The sequence below is a fragment of the Anguilla rostrata genome, chromosome 5 (assembly GCF_018555375.3).
Source record: "Anguilla rostrata isolate EN2019 chromosome 5, ASM1855537v3, whole genome shotgun sequence".
NCBI lineage: Eukaryota > Metazoa > Chordata > Actinopteri > Anguilliformes > Anguillidae > Anguilla > Anguilla rostrata.
The window spans coordinates 23,038,581-23,053,677 of record NC_057937.1 but is presented as its reverse complement, the minus strand read 5'-3'; the positions used below and the strand labels follow the sequence as shown (position 1 = coordinate 23,053,677).

Genomic DNA, 15,097 nt, shown 5'->3' with positions numbered 1-15,097 from the left:
CCTCTCACCTATGCTCTCAACTAGGTACAATTGAATGTCATAGAACACCACCATGAAGAGCAGTTTCACAGAGCTGACTAATAAAAACGTCCTAACTAGTGGTTTTAAAGCTTTCTTTGTCCAGGTCCCATTTCCACACTCCAGAAGGTGTAAAATTGTTGTTTCTGCATAACAAAGAGTGTGTTGTTTCTGCGTCAAATAAATAAAATACGAAATAAATCTAGTCAATTTAAAAAAATATTTAAAGGTAAATAAATTTATTATTTACAATATTGTCAGGTGCACATTTTACATGTTGTCATATCCACAGTATATTCACACCTAGGAGCAAGACTCCTGTCCTCCATCACACAAACTTTTGAGTATAAAGGAAAGGAAATTCATCATGGTTTTTTTTGTTAGCCTTAATTTTGACTATTGATTTTCCTCCCACCAACAATAACATGTTTGCAGATGAGGAGTATTCTTGCTGTAAAGCTAAACCATGAGGAACCATCATAAGTACAAACCAGTTTCTATTGCCACAGCTTCCACTATGGTGTGGGTGTGGTCTTATGGGTGTGGTCTCACAGGGTCACAAAGTTGGTTAATGTTCTTGTATGGGGGTATTACTGTCTCAAAAATAAATACCATGAATATTCCACAAATAAAATTAGATTAACAAATATTTTTTGTAAATTAAAAATAAAATAATTGGTTCACAAATAAATGTAGCTGTGTCACAAATAAATGTAACTGATCCATAAATAATTGTACCTAATCCACAAATAAATGTAACTGGTTCACAAATGGCAAATATCTGGACTAGTGCCCGAGCAGCGATTTCTCCCTCTGGAGAAAGGCCCTGCACACATTTAAAAACAGTATAGATAGGGCTAGTGTCGTCATAGTCATCATTGACAGCAATGATAGCTAGGTAGATTGAACTACAGCTCGACATTAGCGGGCTAGCTACTACTGGCTGAGTAACTATGTCAGCAAGATGTCAAGCTTACTAGTTAACTTAAATATAAAAAGTAATTAGCAAACTGCAGTCTGTGATCTTGATGATACTCATATGTTGCATGTCTTTAAACATGCCAATGTTCACCATCCATGTTATTTTTCATCAACTCCTTTTACTGACTAAACAGAGCACATACGTGCTGTGATTGGTCCGACTAATGTGGAAAGGATGTCTTTAAATCTGATTGGCTGGACTAGACCCAATGGGGAAAAACCTATTTGTGAATTTTTATTTATATTTTTGCAAATCTTGCTGTGAGGATTGCCTCAAAAATATAAGTAAATGCAAGTGATTCCACACATAAATGCACAGTCATTTTTTTGGAGAGACTTATTGGGAGAGAAAACATATTTGTGAACCCAGTCCTTTTTTTGTGTGATCCAGTTACATTTATTTGTGAATCAATTATTTTATTAGTGGAATGTTCACACCATTTATTTCTGAGACAACAATACACCCATATTCTTGCCCATTTCCAAGGTCATTTACGTATTCATCAGAATTATTTACAAAAATGCAAAAAAAACAAACTTTGAGTTGTGTATGAAAGGACCGTCCTTTCATACGCAACTCACTTTTAAAATAGTTTATAAAAAATGTATTTTGAAATGAAACCATAGACCCCTCTTCACTCTGTTGGTTTCAAAACTTTTTACCACTAATGTTCAAACAGTACAGTCCTCAAATACCTGCTGATCTTTCACTTAAACTGTATAGTCAAGACCATGGCATTCAGTCAACAGGACCACACAGATGATAATTACAGGCAAGTAAAGTCCCCTTCACAGTGCAAAAGGATGCCTACGCAGTCCACAGAAATTCAAAGTCCACTGGATTGTACATTGTAGCCCCTGATCCTGAAGACCATCATTATGGTGCTCCATGTTATGGACCTGTCATGACCACTCCTGCTCAACCAGCCCCCATGTCAGGTGGGTCACACTGTCTTTTGCGAAGGGTTTTCAGTTTTTCATCTTAAAAGGATGAAGGGGCGATTGGTGGTTCAAAAAATAAAATAAAAAAATCCCCACTGCTCTAAGTTCTGATGATGGAACACAATTGAGCCCCAAACCCAGGCTTGGTGAGGTAGGAAGGAGGGATAAGGGGAACAGCCAAACCGGTCCCTCACTGTAAGCCTGGGGTGGGGGAACAGCCAGACAAAACCTCCCCTTTTGTGAGCCGGGGCAGAGGGCAGCCTCAGCCTCCACAGTTCACCAATGGGTTTTGGTATCACAGTGACAGCAGTAGTAGGGCTCTTTGGTCCACAGGTGATGGGCAGCAGCAGGAATGTGAGGCTTCATTTAACCTAAAAATGGGAGGTGCACATTCAGGACCACATGAGTACTTGATGTGAACAGTCCTTGAAGAAATCAAGGAAATGAATCGAAATCCAAGTCATTAATTGAAAAAAATCCTCAAAATGTTCTGTAAAGATTAAATTAATTAATTGAATCCTGGGCCATTTCCTGAATTGAAACTAAATTTGCTGCAATCTTAGATCCAACCAATCCACAAATCAACAACCCATTCAGTTGCTTTGCTGAATGAGTCTTACTATCGTTTTGCTTTGCAAAATTGCAATTGACAGCATACATTTGGTCTGCCCATTTTGGAGTACCTGAAACCTCTCCCCTGGCTCTAGTGACAGTATAAGAGGTTAGGAACTACAGTCAGCTGGGCCCTGAGGAACATGGGGCGACAAAATATAATCAGGAACACAGTTGGGTTTTTTCTTCTGTTGGTGACCATGTTTCCAAAGGTTTGTGAAGCTTTACAGAAGGCAATGGGATCTTGCTTGGAACAAGCTGTAGTGCAGAGATGTAACAAAGAAGCACAGTAATTACTAGGAGCTGAAGAACTCAAATTAGTAAATCATAATGATTTTTCGTAATGCTAGATCTCTTTCTAGTGGTTTTTTCCCCCCATAACAGATAATAATTGTTGATTATCCTCCCAAGTTCAGACTTTTTTCAAGTAACTGTTAACAGAAAGTGTACAGTGCTGTTGTCTGATTATGTTTCCCAGATTTGTACCCCCATTTCAGAACTGCTCCTGCAATTCATTTCTCCAAGCTGACAGTAGTTTCAATAGTCATGTTTTCATTTCTATTTTTACCATGAGAAAACAAACAAAAAGAAAATTCAGTTTCATTCAACCACAGAAAGGCAGGCAGGTGTCTGCTTCCACTTCTAATTTAACATTGATGTTCAGCATAGCTTGATGACATAGCTTCAGACAAGTTGAAAATTAAACTCAATTTTGTTATTACGCAAGCCATTAATCTGTTAGCTACCCAGGAATCAAGTTGGTGCTGTCCAATTCTTTCAGCTGAGCTTTGATTTCCAGGCAATTTACCAGTCTTAAGAGAGTCCTGAGAAATCTGACCTTCCGTTTATGAACTTAATTTAAATGGGAAGAAAAAAAGACCTGTGCCCCACCAAAGTTCATTTAATGTCCTGTAACAGCAACAAAAGATTTGACATTTATGAAATTTCTCAGACCACGAGTAGGAAACCAAGAACAAACATGTGGTCAAAATGACATTAGTAAGCTCAATAAACCTGCCTAAATCAAACCATATTCACTGTTGGTGCTCACTGCAAACTTCACAACACTGCAGGACAGGGATGGCCATTTCCTCTGTCTATAACTAATGGCAGACACAGCAACTGTGCTTCCAGGTTGTATGCAGGGATAATACAATAGGGATAGAACATTGGTTTCCTCAGCTTTTGCACAAAAAACAGGAGATCCACTAATTAAAGAGTAATGGAACAATGCTGATAGTAACTGGTGGATACCTTCTATGCTATATTTACTAAGATGCTGTTTCTAGAAGTATTGATAAAAAGTATCCACCAATCACTCCAGGCATTGCTCAAATGTACCTTTTGATTGGTGGAGCTCCTCTCTGGTTTCGGTGCAAAAGGTTAAAGCAGGCCAATCCTATCCTTATTTTATTATCTTTGGTGGTATGTGTATGCCTGCTCTCTGTAAGTAATTGTACTCAAAGATGTTAGTTGTGTGCATGAGGATGAGGAGAACCAGCTCTCATTAAAGCCTGCTATGCCTATTCAATCAGCCATTCATCAACAGCATAGGTTTTGTTGACAGTTGCAGCTGTGTGAACATAATTACATTTAAGATGCACATGCGGTTGGCCTTCATCTGCAAGCATGTAGCTTCAGAACATATTTTCAAGAACTGGGAGGGAAGAATAACTGTGCCTACATTCCACTTCAGTTATTGGCTGATTCCCTTTGAGTTGATTCTCAAATTATAGTAAAAAAATAAATAAAAATTAGCTACTTGTGCAGTTCACTTCAAAAAAAATGAACAAGTCTAATTTGAGCTAAATTAGCTAAATTTAGCAAAATCATTAAAGAAAAAGTTGGTTTTGGTGTGTACACCACATGGTCTGCACAGTCAGCGTTAAAAAAAATGGCTAGACTGAAAATGCCCCAAAAGACAATCAAAAATCATCTACATTCAGTGATGGCTAAACATGACACTGCCCCATCAGCACAGTAGTTGATTTAGTTTCTTGCAGAAATTAGAAGTGTATTTATTTGAAAGGCGCTCTAGGCACCAATATAATTTGTCAGACACAAAGCTGAAACTTAAAACCTGAGAAAAACCCACAATATATGAACGAGCCACTACCTTATGCATGTGTCCTCAACACAGACCTGACCAAAGCTTAAGTTGATGGTTTGATTTCCTGACATTAGGGCAGAGGCTCCCTGCTGCTGTAGGATGACATCACAGACTGGAAGCGACAGCATGGCCCTCGCCAGTTTGGGTGCTAACCTGTTTCCAATACAGTGTTGACAGAATATTGGTACCACCTCTTTTTAATTTGAGGTTTGGTTGTGAAAAATGTTTTCTCCACCAATACATCCCTAAAGTGTCCTCAACAGCACAGTTTACAGGTTTTAAATCAACAATTAGCTGAATGAGCATGACACTAAAAAGTAATGTTAAGATAAATCCTTTGTGTAGAAACTTACTAAGAGCAGAGATACTGTACAGATAGTGCTAAAGCTAGCTAACTATTGGAAAACAATAGGTTTGATGTCAGTTACTGATACAAACAGAAATAAATCAAGTAGCGAGGTAGCTACTAACTGGGTAACTTAGTTAGTTGCAGCTGCTTTGTCGACAAGCATTATGGGTGAAATGGGTGGCAGTGTGGTATAATGGGTAATGGGGCGGCAGTGTATCATAATGGGTAAGGAGCTGGTCTTGTATCCTAAAGATCATAATCCCAGGTTGGACACTGCCATTGGACCCTTGAGCAAGGTACTTAACCTGCATTGCTTCAATATAAATGGATGCAATGTGAATATGTAAAAGTTGTGCAAGTCGCTCTGGATAAGAGCGTCTGCTAAATGCCTGTAATGGAATGAAATGTGCTGTAGCAAAAAATTCAAAAAGAATTCATAAAAAATAAAGTCTGGCTGTGCAGTATCGCTAACTTTCTTGCTTTTTAAAGCTTGGTTATCACAGCCAGCTAATATTAACTCTACTGCAACCTAGCCAGCAATACTGCATTAAGCACAATGATTTTTGCAAAATATCATGCTTGCTACAGCCCATAGCTGTACTTAAAAACAATAGATATGTTCATTGTTTATGTTCATTATGATGACATTACATTTTCTTTTCTACCTAGGAATGAGATGTTCTGCACTCCTTTCTCTACTTTTCAATGTTATACAGTACATGTCCTCTCCTGCACTCAGATGTCAGGCAGCATGCGTGCATACAGGTATGTAGGAAGGGAGGATCTTTGGAGGCAGAGCTGAGGGGACAAGGTGGGAGGTGGTGGAACTTTTTGTTCTTCCTAAATCTAGCTCTCTAACTTGTTTCTCCTTACATACTGCACCTCTAAAGAGAAGTCTGGTCATAATCTAGAATTTGATATGCAATGTGCTTTATATTAATTATTAAACATCCTTAATTAACAGGAAAGTTTCTGAAATAACATGTAAATTCATTATTACACATTAGAACTTATAAGCTGCTGATATGGCAAGAATTGACGGAACATGGTGCATGGTGCTCTCAAACCTGTGTTTCTGTTGCGGTATATTTTGTATATACAGTAAGCTCCATAGTGTTTGGGACAAACACATTTTTTTCTTTATTTGGCTCTGTACTCCATAAATTTGATTTGTAATCAAACCATTCACACATGGTTAAAGTGCATATTCTTAGCTTTTATTACAGGGTTGTTTTATACCTTTTTGTTTCACCATGTAAAATTACAGACTTTTTTATACATAGTACTCCTATTTCAAAGAACCATAATATTTGGGACAAATGGCTTCACAGGTGTTTCTTATTAGACTGGTGTGTTCAATTGATTCGTTCATGCAGGTTTAAAGAACTTTCAGTATCTTGTTTTCATTGCAGGCTTTTGATTGCCTTTGGAGTCTGTTATTGATGTTTGTCAACACGAGGGCCAGAGTTGTGCCAGTGAAAATCCAGGAAGCCATTATGAGGCTGAGAAATAGTTAGTTGCAAAAACAAGATGGCCAGGTTACAGTTTGCTAAGAACTACTTCAAAGAAACTATGGAGTTCTTATAAAAGGTTGTGTGGACAGATGAGACTAAGATTGTATCAGAGTGATGCCAAGGGCAAAATGTTGAGGCCAAAATATAAAAACTGTCCAAGATCCAAAGCACCCCACCTCATTTGTGAAAATTGGTGGTGGGGGTGTTGTAGCTTGGGCATGTATGGCTGCCACAGATACTGGCTCCCTTGCTTTCACTGATGATGTAATCACTCACAGCAGCAACAGAATGAATACTGAAGTGTACAGAAGCATTTTATTGGCTCAAGTTCAAGTAAATGCCCCCACACTCATTGGAGGGCACTTCATCCTACAGCAAGACAAATGATCCCAAACATACTGCTAAAGCACCAAAGGAGTTTTTCAAAGCCAAAAACTGAAAAATTCTTGACCTTAAAAGTCATTCACCTTATCTGAATCCAACTGACCATGTGTTTCATATGCTGAAGAGAAAACGTACAGCAACTAGCCCACAAAACAAGCAGGAGCTAAAGATGGCTTCTGTACAGTCCTGGCAGGGCATCTCCAGAAAAGATACTCAGCACAATGTGGGTGATGTCTATGGATCACAGATTTCAAGCAGGCATTGCTTGCAAATGATATGCATATGAAACATACTTTTATTTGCATGCCATTTATATGTCCCAAACATCATGTATAAAAAGTGCAGCAATTTTTGGTGAAATAAAAATGCCTTTTAATAAAGCTGAGAATCTGCATGTGATGTATTTGATGAAATATATACAACTGTGGAGTATAGAGTCAAATCAAGAGAAAAAATGTATCTTTGTCCCAAACATTATGGAGCTCACTGTGTATATATAAACACAGCATAGCTAATTAAAAGGGAATTACACTTTCTAACACTTCTGCTTCTCATGACTGATATTTTCCTTCTAATGAATGTGTCGCCCTTCATTTTTAGATTAGTTATTTCATTTTAAATGTCTAACGTTAGAAACAAAGACCAATTTTTTTTAGCGCAAGTCCACATAGTAGTACGGTTTCCGTTTTTTTCTTCTACTTCGATTTCGTTTCGCGGAAAAATCGAGAAGAAGCGAAGCAAAACATTAACAAACATTAAACAAAGCATTTCAGCTTAGTGTTGAAATCGAACAAACTAACGTTTGCTAGCTTTTGTTTGATGCAATATCGGTGTAATAATGAGGTGCATTGTACCTGGTTGTTATAATGCCCCCGTTAAACTTGCCTTGAAAGCACATTTTCATAATTTTCCACGCAATGCAACTTTGTGCCAGACATGGCTGGATGTAATCAGACACCCGAACATAACAGCTGAAGTAGTTCGCAAACGAGGACTAAGGGTATGCAGCAACTACTTTGAAGGCACCGACTGCCAAGGCGACCGTCTGAAGCCTGGAGCTGTACCCACCATTGGTCGAACTGCTCGAGGTAGGTACTGTGCGGGCTGGCTAACGCTATCGCATCTGTCAGTGATACATAGGATGTCTACCACCAGTTGCAGTTTGTCCTGGGAATAGCCTGTGGTTCCTCTCGGCCCGTTCCTGACTCGCTCTCGCACGATCAGCCTGCAAATTAGCCAGCTCTTCTTCTGTGTATTCCGGCTCGAATCAATAGGGCACAACAATGATCAAAAACAAAATCTCCTTTGTCCTCAGACATTTTCGGTTTCGCTAGCTAGTAGTCATCCAACACTATTTCTATGTCTATGATTTCTACGACCAACCTAATGTTATTGTCTGCAGGTACGCCCACATCAGAAGTCACGCAATGATATGCATCCTCGAGTTCGACACTAAACTGCCTGGGTCTACTTCCTGCATTTGTAAAAGAAAACAACAAAACAGCGTAAAATATTAACATAATGAAATAACTAATCGAAAAATGAAGGGCGACACATTCATTAGGACAATATCAGTCATGAGAAGCAGAAGTGTTATAAAGTGTAATTCCCCTTTAAAGACTCTGCCATCAGGCTTCTCCTTAAAGCTTCTGTTAAACATCAGTGAAATCAATTAAAGCACTACCATTTCCTCAAGTGACTGATTTCTTGGCTCTGTGTAACACAAAACAGATCCAAAATGGCTTCTCCAGTCCACTTCTGATTTTTTCCCTGCAGCAGCTCCATTTAGGACAGAGTAGTTTTATAGTATTAGGGGCCTACATGCCCAATCACTGCCTGTAACAGTCAGTGCTGGTGTTAAAAAAGTTTATTTTCTATCACACTGCCTCAGTGTGCTAGCTGCTTCATGCTGTGTTGTAACGCTCTGTGTCCTTGCTGAAGTTGTAGTATTCCATCTCTTGAATGGCCTCCTCAGAGAGTTTGCCCAATGCTTGTGCCTTGTTTCCAGAAAGATTTTCATGTCCCGCAAAGTCAAAGTTCTCCTCAAAGTCCTCCTGGCCTTCCATGTCAGGAAGAGCATCTGGAAGAGAAACACACACACACACAATTTAGCTCCATATCCCTGCCATGTTCTTTACAGTGTGGGCTCTGGTGCAAAATTTTTTTGTTGGGGCTGCATGGTATATTAATCACAAAAAAACTGTTTTAAGTTGAAATGTTTACATTCGCCAAAAGCGTCCTAAAACATTAAGTGATCAGCCCTAATGCTAAAATCAGAGCTTTTATGTAACATGATTAATTTCAAACCATGTCTCCAATTTTGGATCACATACCTTGTTTCACTTTTTCAGCACTTGTCCACAAACTGTGTTTGTACGCAACTGTGTTTTAAACTAGTGTGATTGATAGACTCTGCATTATCATAGTGTAGAGTGTATACTGCTACAATCTCTTACGGGAACAAACAAATGAACGGACGAACAAAACGAAACGAAACATCGTATTTATATAGCACTTTTCCAGACACACAAAGTGCTTTGCAGTGATCACGGGAAACTCACTTCAGCCACCACCAATGTGTAGCACCCACCTGGGTGATGCACACCAGAACACACCCAAAAACATGAGCTGAGGTATTTTTTAGCCAATTAAATCAGGGAATGATTAGGTGGCAAGTTGAGAGAGCCAGGTTTGAATTTAGCCATGACAGCAGGGAACCCCTACACTTCGCAAAGAATGTCATAGGATCTTCAATGACCACAGTGAGGCAAGACCTCAGTTTCCCATCTGAAAGACAGCATCTCCTGCAGCACAGTGTCCCTTCCACTGCACTGGGGCATTGGGGATGGTTTGACCTGATGGAAGATCGCCCCTGTTGGCTCACCAACACCACTCACAGCAGCAACTTAGTTTTCCCAGGAGGTCTCATATTCAAGTATTAACCAAGCCCACACTTGCTTAGATTCAGCCATTAGATAAGAGCTGGGTGCATGGTGGTGTGGCTGCTGGCCATACGATGAATCGAATGTTCATCACATAACTCCAGATGCACTGTGCTGATATGCTGATACACCTTGATAGGGAGCAGACTGACATGCTTGATCAATTTAGGTTCCTGTTTTTTAAAGCTTTTGGTAAATGAAGAAATTTCACTTAAAACATTGCTTTTCAAAAATTAATTTCCTTAGTTTTTACAACAGGAAGTTTAATTAATGGCTGGTATTATTATGCAGGTAAACTACACCGGAACATACCATTCAACACATTCAACACATTATCCTAAAACAAGAATTGGATCATATAGTAGTGTATCAAATGTTTAAATCATATTTCCTACAACACTACACTATATAAGTACATAAGTATAGTACCATAGTGAGAGAAATATCCCACCCACTGTGCCTATGAGACATCAAAAATGTGCATTTACAACATATATGTAATATTATCTTGCTAGCTAGGTAGCAATACACAGTAGCAGAGAGTAAGCTATGTGAGTTAAACACCATTTAGACCATAGAAAACTACTGTTGGTCTTGCTAGCTTAAATGGCTCAGGAGGCTAACTATAGCTAATTCTAGCTACATAACTTGCTGTACCAACCCAATGCTCATAAAAATGAAACACATTGGTATTAGCTAGCTAGTTTCTGGACAATTGCAGGCTAGTATACCAATAACACAATTTTAATACACAAAACAAACTGTGAAAGGGAATTTATTAATGTTTACTGTTAGTGATAGCCATATCAAATTAGTTAAGACAGTCATGTAGTTAGCTAGACATGAGAGTTGGCCACAAAGATCCTACTAAAATTGTCACACAATCTGTAATTATATAGGTAACAGCTAGCAAAAGACTAAACACTAACAAACATTAACAGAAATGGCTAGCTATGTGGTTTTGCTTGCTTTACTGAATCACATTATCACTACTTGAGGGTTTACTACTTTTTATAGAGTCACTGACTGCTTCTGTCTGTATGCCATCTGTTTACTGTTTGCGCAGGCGCTAGACATAACATTCTCACGTACATATACCATAAAAAACCAACACAAACATAAACTACATAGCCAGAAGTATGTAGATACCTGAACATCACACCCATATCTGTTTGTTGAACATCTCATTCCAAAACCATGGGCATCAATATGGAGTTGGTCCCCCCATTTGCTGCTATAACAGCCTCCACTGTTATGGGAAGGCTGTCCACTTTTGGAACATGACTGTGTGGATTCACTTCTATTGAGCCTCCAGGGCATTAGTGAGGTTGGGCAAAGATGTTTGGTGATAACGCCTGGCTCGCAGTCGGCATTCCAATTCATCCCAAATGTGTTTAATGGGGTTGAGGTCAGGGCTCCTTGTAGGCCAGTCAAATTCTTTCCCACAAAACTCAGCAAACTATTTCTTTATAGACCTCAACCACAAAGTAAAGAATTCTCGAAAATGTTATTGTTATTGTTCTTCATTGGAACTAAGGGGCTTAGCCCAAACCATGAAAAGTAGCCCCTGCCCCTCCTCCAAACTTGGTTGGTAATATGCATTCAAGTAGGTAGCTTTCTCCTGGCATTCACTAAACCCAGATTCACCAATCAGACTGCCAGATAATGAAGCATGATTCATCACTCCAGAGAACACGTTTCATGAAGCTCCTGACTAAAAGTTCTTGTGCTGACATTGCTTCCAGAGGCAGTCTGGAACTCGGTAGTGAGTGTAGCACCCAAGGACAGATGATTTTTATGCGCTACGAGCTTCAGCACTCGGTAGACCAGTTCTGTGACCTTGTATGGCCTACCACTTCGCGGCTGAGCTTTTATTGCTCCTCAACCTTTCTACTTCACAACAACAGCATTTACTGTTGAGCAGGCAGCTCTAGCAGGGCAGAAATTTGACAAACTGACTTGCTGGAAATCTGGCATCCTATGACAGTGCCACACTGAAAATCACTGAGCTCTTCAGTATGACCCATTCTACAGCCAATGTTTGTCTATGGAGATTGCATGGCTGTATGCTTGATTTTATGCACCTGTTAGCAATGGGTTCGGCTGAGGTAGCCGGGGTATCCACATACTTTTGGCCATGTTGTGTACCTGTGACTGTCTTCACAGTTATGCAGTAAGATGGGGTTTTAGGTGTTGGACAATAGAGTGTATATAGGATTATAGAAATAGAAATATAGAAACTATAGAGCTACGAAACATGGACGTTATGTTCCTATGACCCCCTACCACTCAGGTTATCGTAATGACATTGGCCTGATGGCACTATAACACAAACATTTACTTTTTAGGCCATAACTTCTGAACCACGTATTCTAGAATCCAGAAAGTTTTTTCTTCCTCAGATTGCGTGGCTCATGCCAAACAAAATGCACATTCCCAATTTAGTTTGTGCCTTCCAAAATTTTATGCCATTTAGACTTTTTTTCAGAAACACAAATGTTTCTCCTCCTATAAAAATGTACCAATTTTCATAAAATTATGTATTTTTGCTCAGCTTACAGAGCTTCATAAAGATATTCTAACACTTCTGAAAATATGGCTGAAATACAAACCAATGAAATTTCAGTGCTCATAATTCCAAAACGGTTTAACAAAGTTATGAAATTTGGTAGATATAATTAAAACATAAAGATTTCACTGAATTCAACCACATGTTGGCGTTATAGAGATCCAAATATTTAAAAACAATATTCCAAAATTCATTAAAAATCACTATTCCTTTGCAGAGATTTCAAACTTGCTACAATCACAAAAGCCCTCATTAGGTCATCACTTTCTTTTTCCTCCAAAAAAATCTAATTGACCATTTAAGTTAAGTTCCAGGGTTTTCCCGACCATAGAAAGGCTTAGGCGCAGCGCCTAAGTGATTTTGCGAAGTGCCTTAAGCCAAATTAACGTAAAAAGGCGCTGACAGTTAGGCTACATATCAGAATGAATGTAAAAATAACAGTGATGCGCTGACAAAAACAAAAAAAAGGAGAGGTGGCTTTATGGTCTTAAACACTCAGCGCTATGATGGCATTATAAATAGAAGCGGGTGATTGATGAGTGTTTTTATGTTTTTATGCATAGTAGGTTAAATGCATTTACAGAATATAGCGTTTTTTCCCAAAAGATGGTGAATCTGGATATAATTGTGCCACCGTGCTAACACATTACTACAGTTGCGGGTCAGGCACTCTTCACGGTAAAGAGAAATTTTAGAATAGCGCTTCCGAATTGCTTGTGTCGAAAGTGTTGCGACGGAAACAGCGATAGATTTACCCACTAGCCACATTTGTCAAAAATGTAAACAAGTAATCCAGTAGCTAGTCAGTTGACGTTACATAAAGATACCTCGCTTGAACTAATGTTAGTATCTAACGTGGCTTGGTAGCTAAACAAAGTTAGGCTGTGTTCACACGTAACGTCTTTTTCTGATGAAAACCGCTGGTCAAAGCGTTTTTTCATATATTAAAAAAAAAACGCTGTTCCAAAATATAGCTGAGAGCGCCTAAGCCCTCTGAAAACCTAGGGAAAACCCTGAGTTCATTTTATTTTGACAACAACAAAATGAATGTGTCATTGTATAATGCAGCACAAAACAAAATGTAAACAAAGGTTTATATATTAAAGTGCAAAACAGTAGGTTTAAACTGGCAACTCCAACATGATAAAAATAAATAAAAAAGAGGGCTTATTATTTAAGTCAGTAGTGCAACCAGAGACTGTAAAAAATATGGACAAAGCTACTGTGACGTCACCCATTGACTCTCCGTGGGTCTCTAAAACACGTTTTGAAGCTCAATGGCGGGCGCGGCCATTTTCTCGATTTGGAGCCAAAACCATAGAGTTAAGCGGTCTTGGGATTTATACAATTTGATTGACAGTCCGGTGCGGAAAAGCCCCTCAACCTGAACGAGGCTAGCTGACTGTCTGCCGTTATGTTTGAAAATATATTATCAGATGTTTACGGAGTTTAATTTCCATCCGTGACTGTACTGTGTCATGTAATCACGTTATATGTATGACATTAAAAATACAATTAGGCTATGTTCAGTTATCTTCAATTTATGTTTCTCAGCAAAACGAATATGCTTAGCTAGCATATCAGCTTGCCAGTGAGCTAGGTAGGCTATCCGTGGTTAGCTCACGCGTTAGCAATATGTACCACAGGGGAAGAACATTGACTACACTGATGGTCAATCAATCGGAGATGTGTAGGCTACTGGTGATTTGACTAGGCAAATTTTCGTATAACTGTCTGGTAGATCTGCTGTTAACCGAGCAAGTTATCGTCGTAGGTTTTCGCCAGTCAGTTAATGAGCCTGCTACTACTAGCTACTCCATCGCCGTTTGTGGTGTTCACTTGCTGGGTGACGCTAGCTGACCGATCGTTCGCAAATCACTTTCTACCGAATAAAAATTAACACTCAGCGGTGATTAACAAATCTACCAAGTATTTTAATAACTGATCTGCAGGCATGTAAATATGACAACGCACTTTGTATGGCAAGTTTTCCACCTGGTGCATGAAGACAAAAATAATGTAGCCTACGTTGAATTTCTAATTATTATTAGGCTATTATTTTTTTCTTGTAAATCATCAAAACCAATGGAGAAAAGCCAATATACGCAAGGAGCCCCCAGAACCGATTCTGAGAACCACTGTCTTAAATGCCTAGCTTGTCGGTCTCTTAAATGTTAAAAACATGTTCCTTTCTAAATGCCAAGATGGTTAATTTCGTTAAATTCTGTGTGTGTGATTTCATCATGTGTTGTATATTCAGCAAATTAACCTTGAAACTCTTAATTCGCTTCGTGAAACTGAAAAAGTGTTTATCCCAAAATCGGGATTATAATAGCTTTGTCACATGCGTGAAGCATGGCCCAGGTAGACATTTACGGAATGTACACGACTGACAAGCCGCCAAACACGTTTGACAGATTGAATGTTTGCCGGTTAAGGTTAGCTAGCTAGTCAAACGGCTTGGTAGCCGAAGTTGCGAACTGTTTTAGCACAGGCTACTACTGGACTACCAAATATAGCAAGCTGATTACGCTTTCTGCCAAGTAATTATTTGGTTAAGTAGGCTAAAGGAAATAGTAAAAATGACTCGGCTACCGAAAAACTTAAGAGGAGGATTATTTTATGGTCGTCTAGTGCAGCTGTAAATAGCACACGCGATAATGAAATCACCACGAA

General features: G+C 39.0%; 1 protein-coding gene across 7 annotated transcripts in view; it reads right to left on the bottom strand.

Moving 5' to 3' along the window:
* Window positions 1-236: 236 nt before the first annotated feature.
* Window positions 237-15,097, bottom strand: part of LOC135254976 (zinc finger protein 710-like) — an 88,699-nt gene continuing 73,838 nt past the window's right edge. For 5 of the 7 annotated variants that reach the window (XM_064335625.1, XM_064335620.1, XM_064335624.1 and 2 more), the window contains one exon: window positions 237-8,990. In XM_064335625.1, coding sequence (XP_064191695.1) covers window positions 8,815-8,990 — 176 coding nt within the window. In that variant the 3' untranslated portion in view covers window positions 237-8,814. The remainder of the gene's footprint in view (window positions 8,991-15,097) is intronic. The other 2 variants (XR_010330014.1, XR_010330015.1) reach the window with 2 other exon arrangements.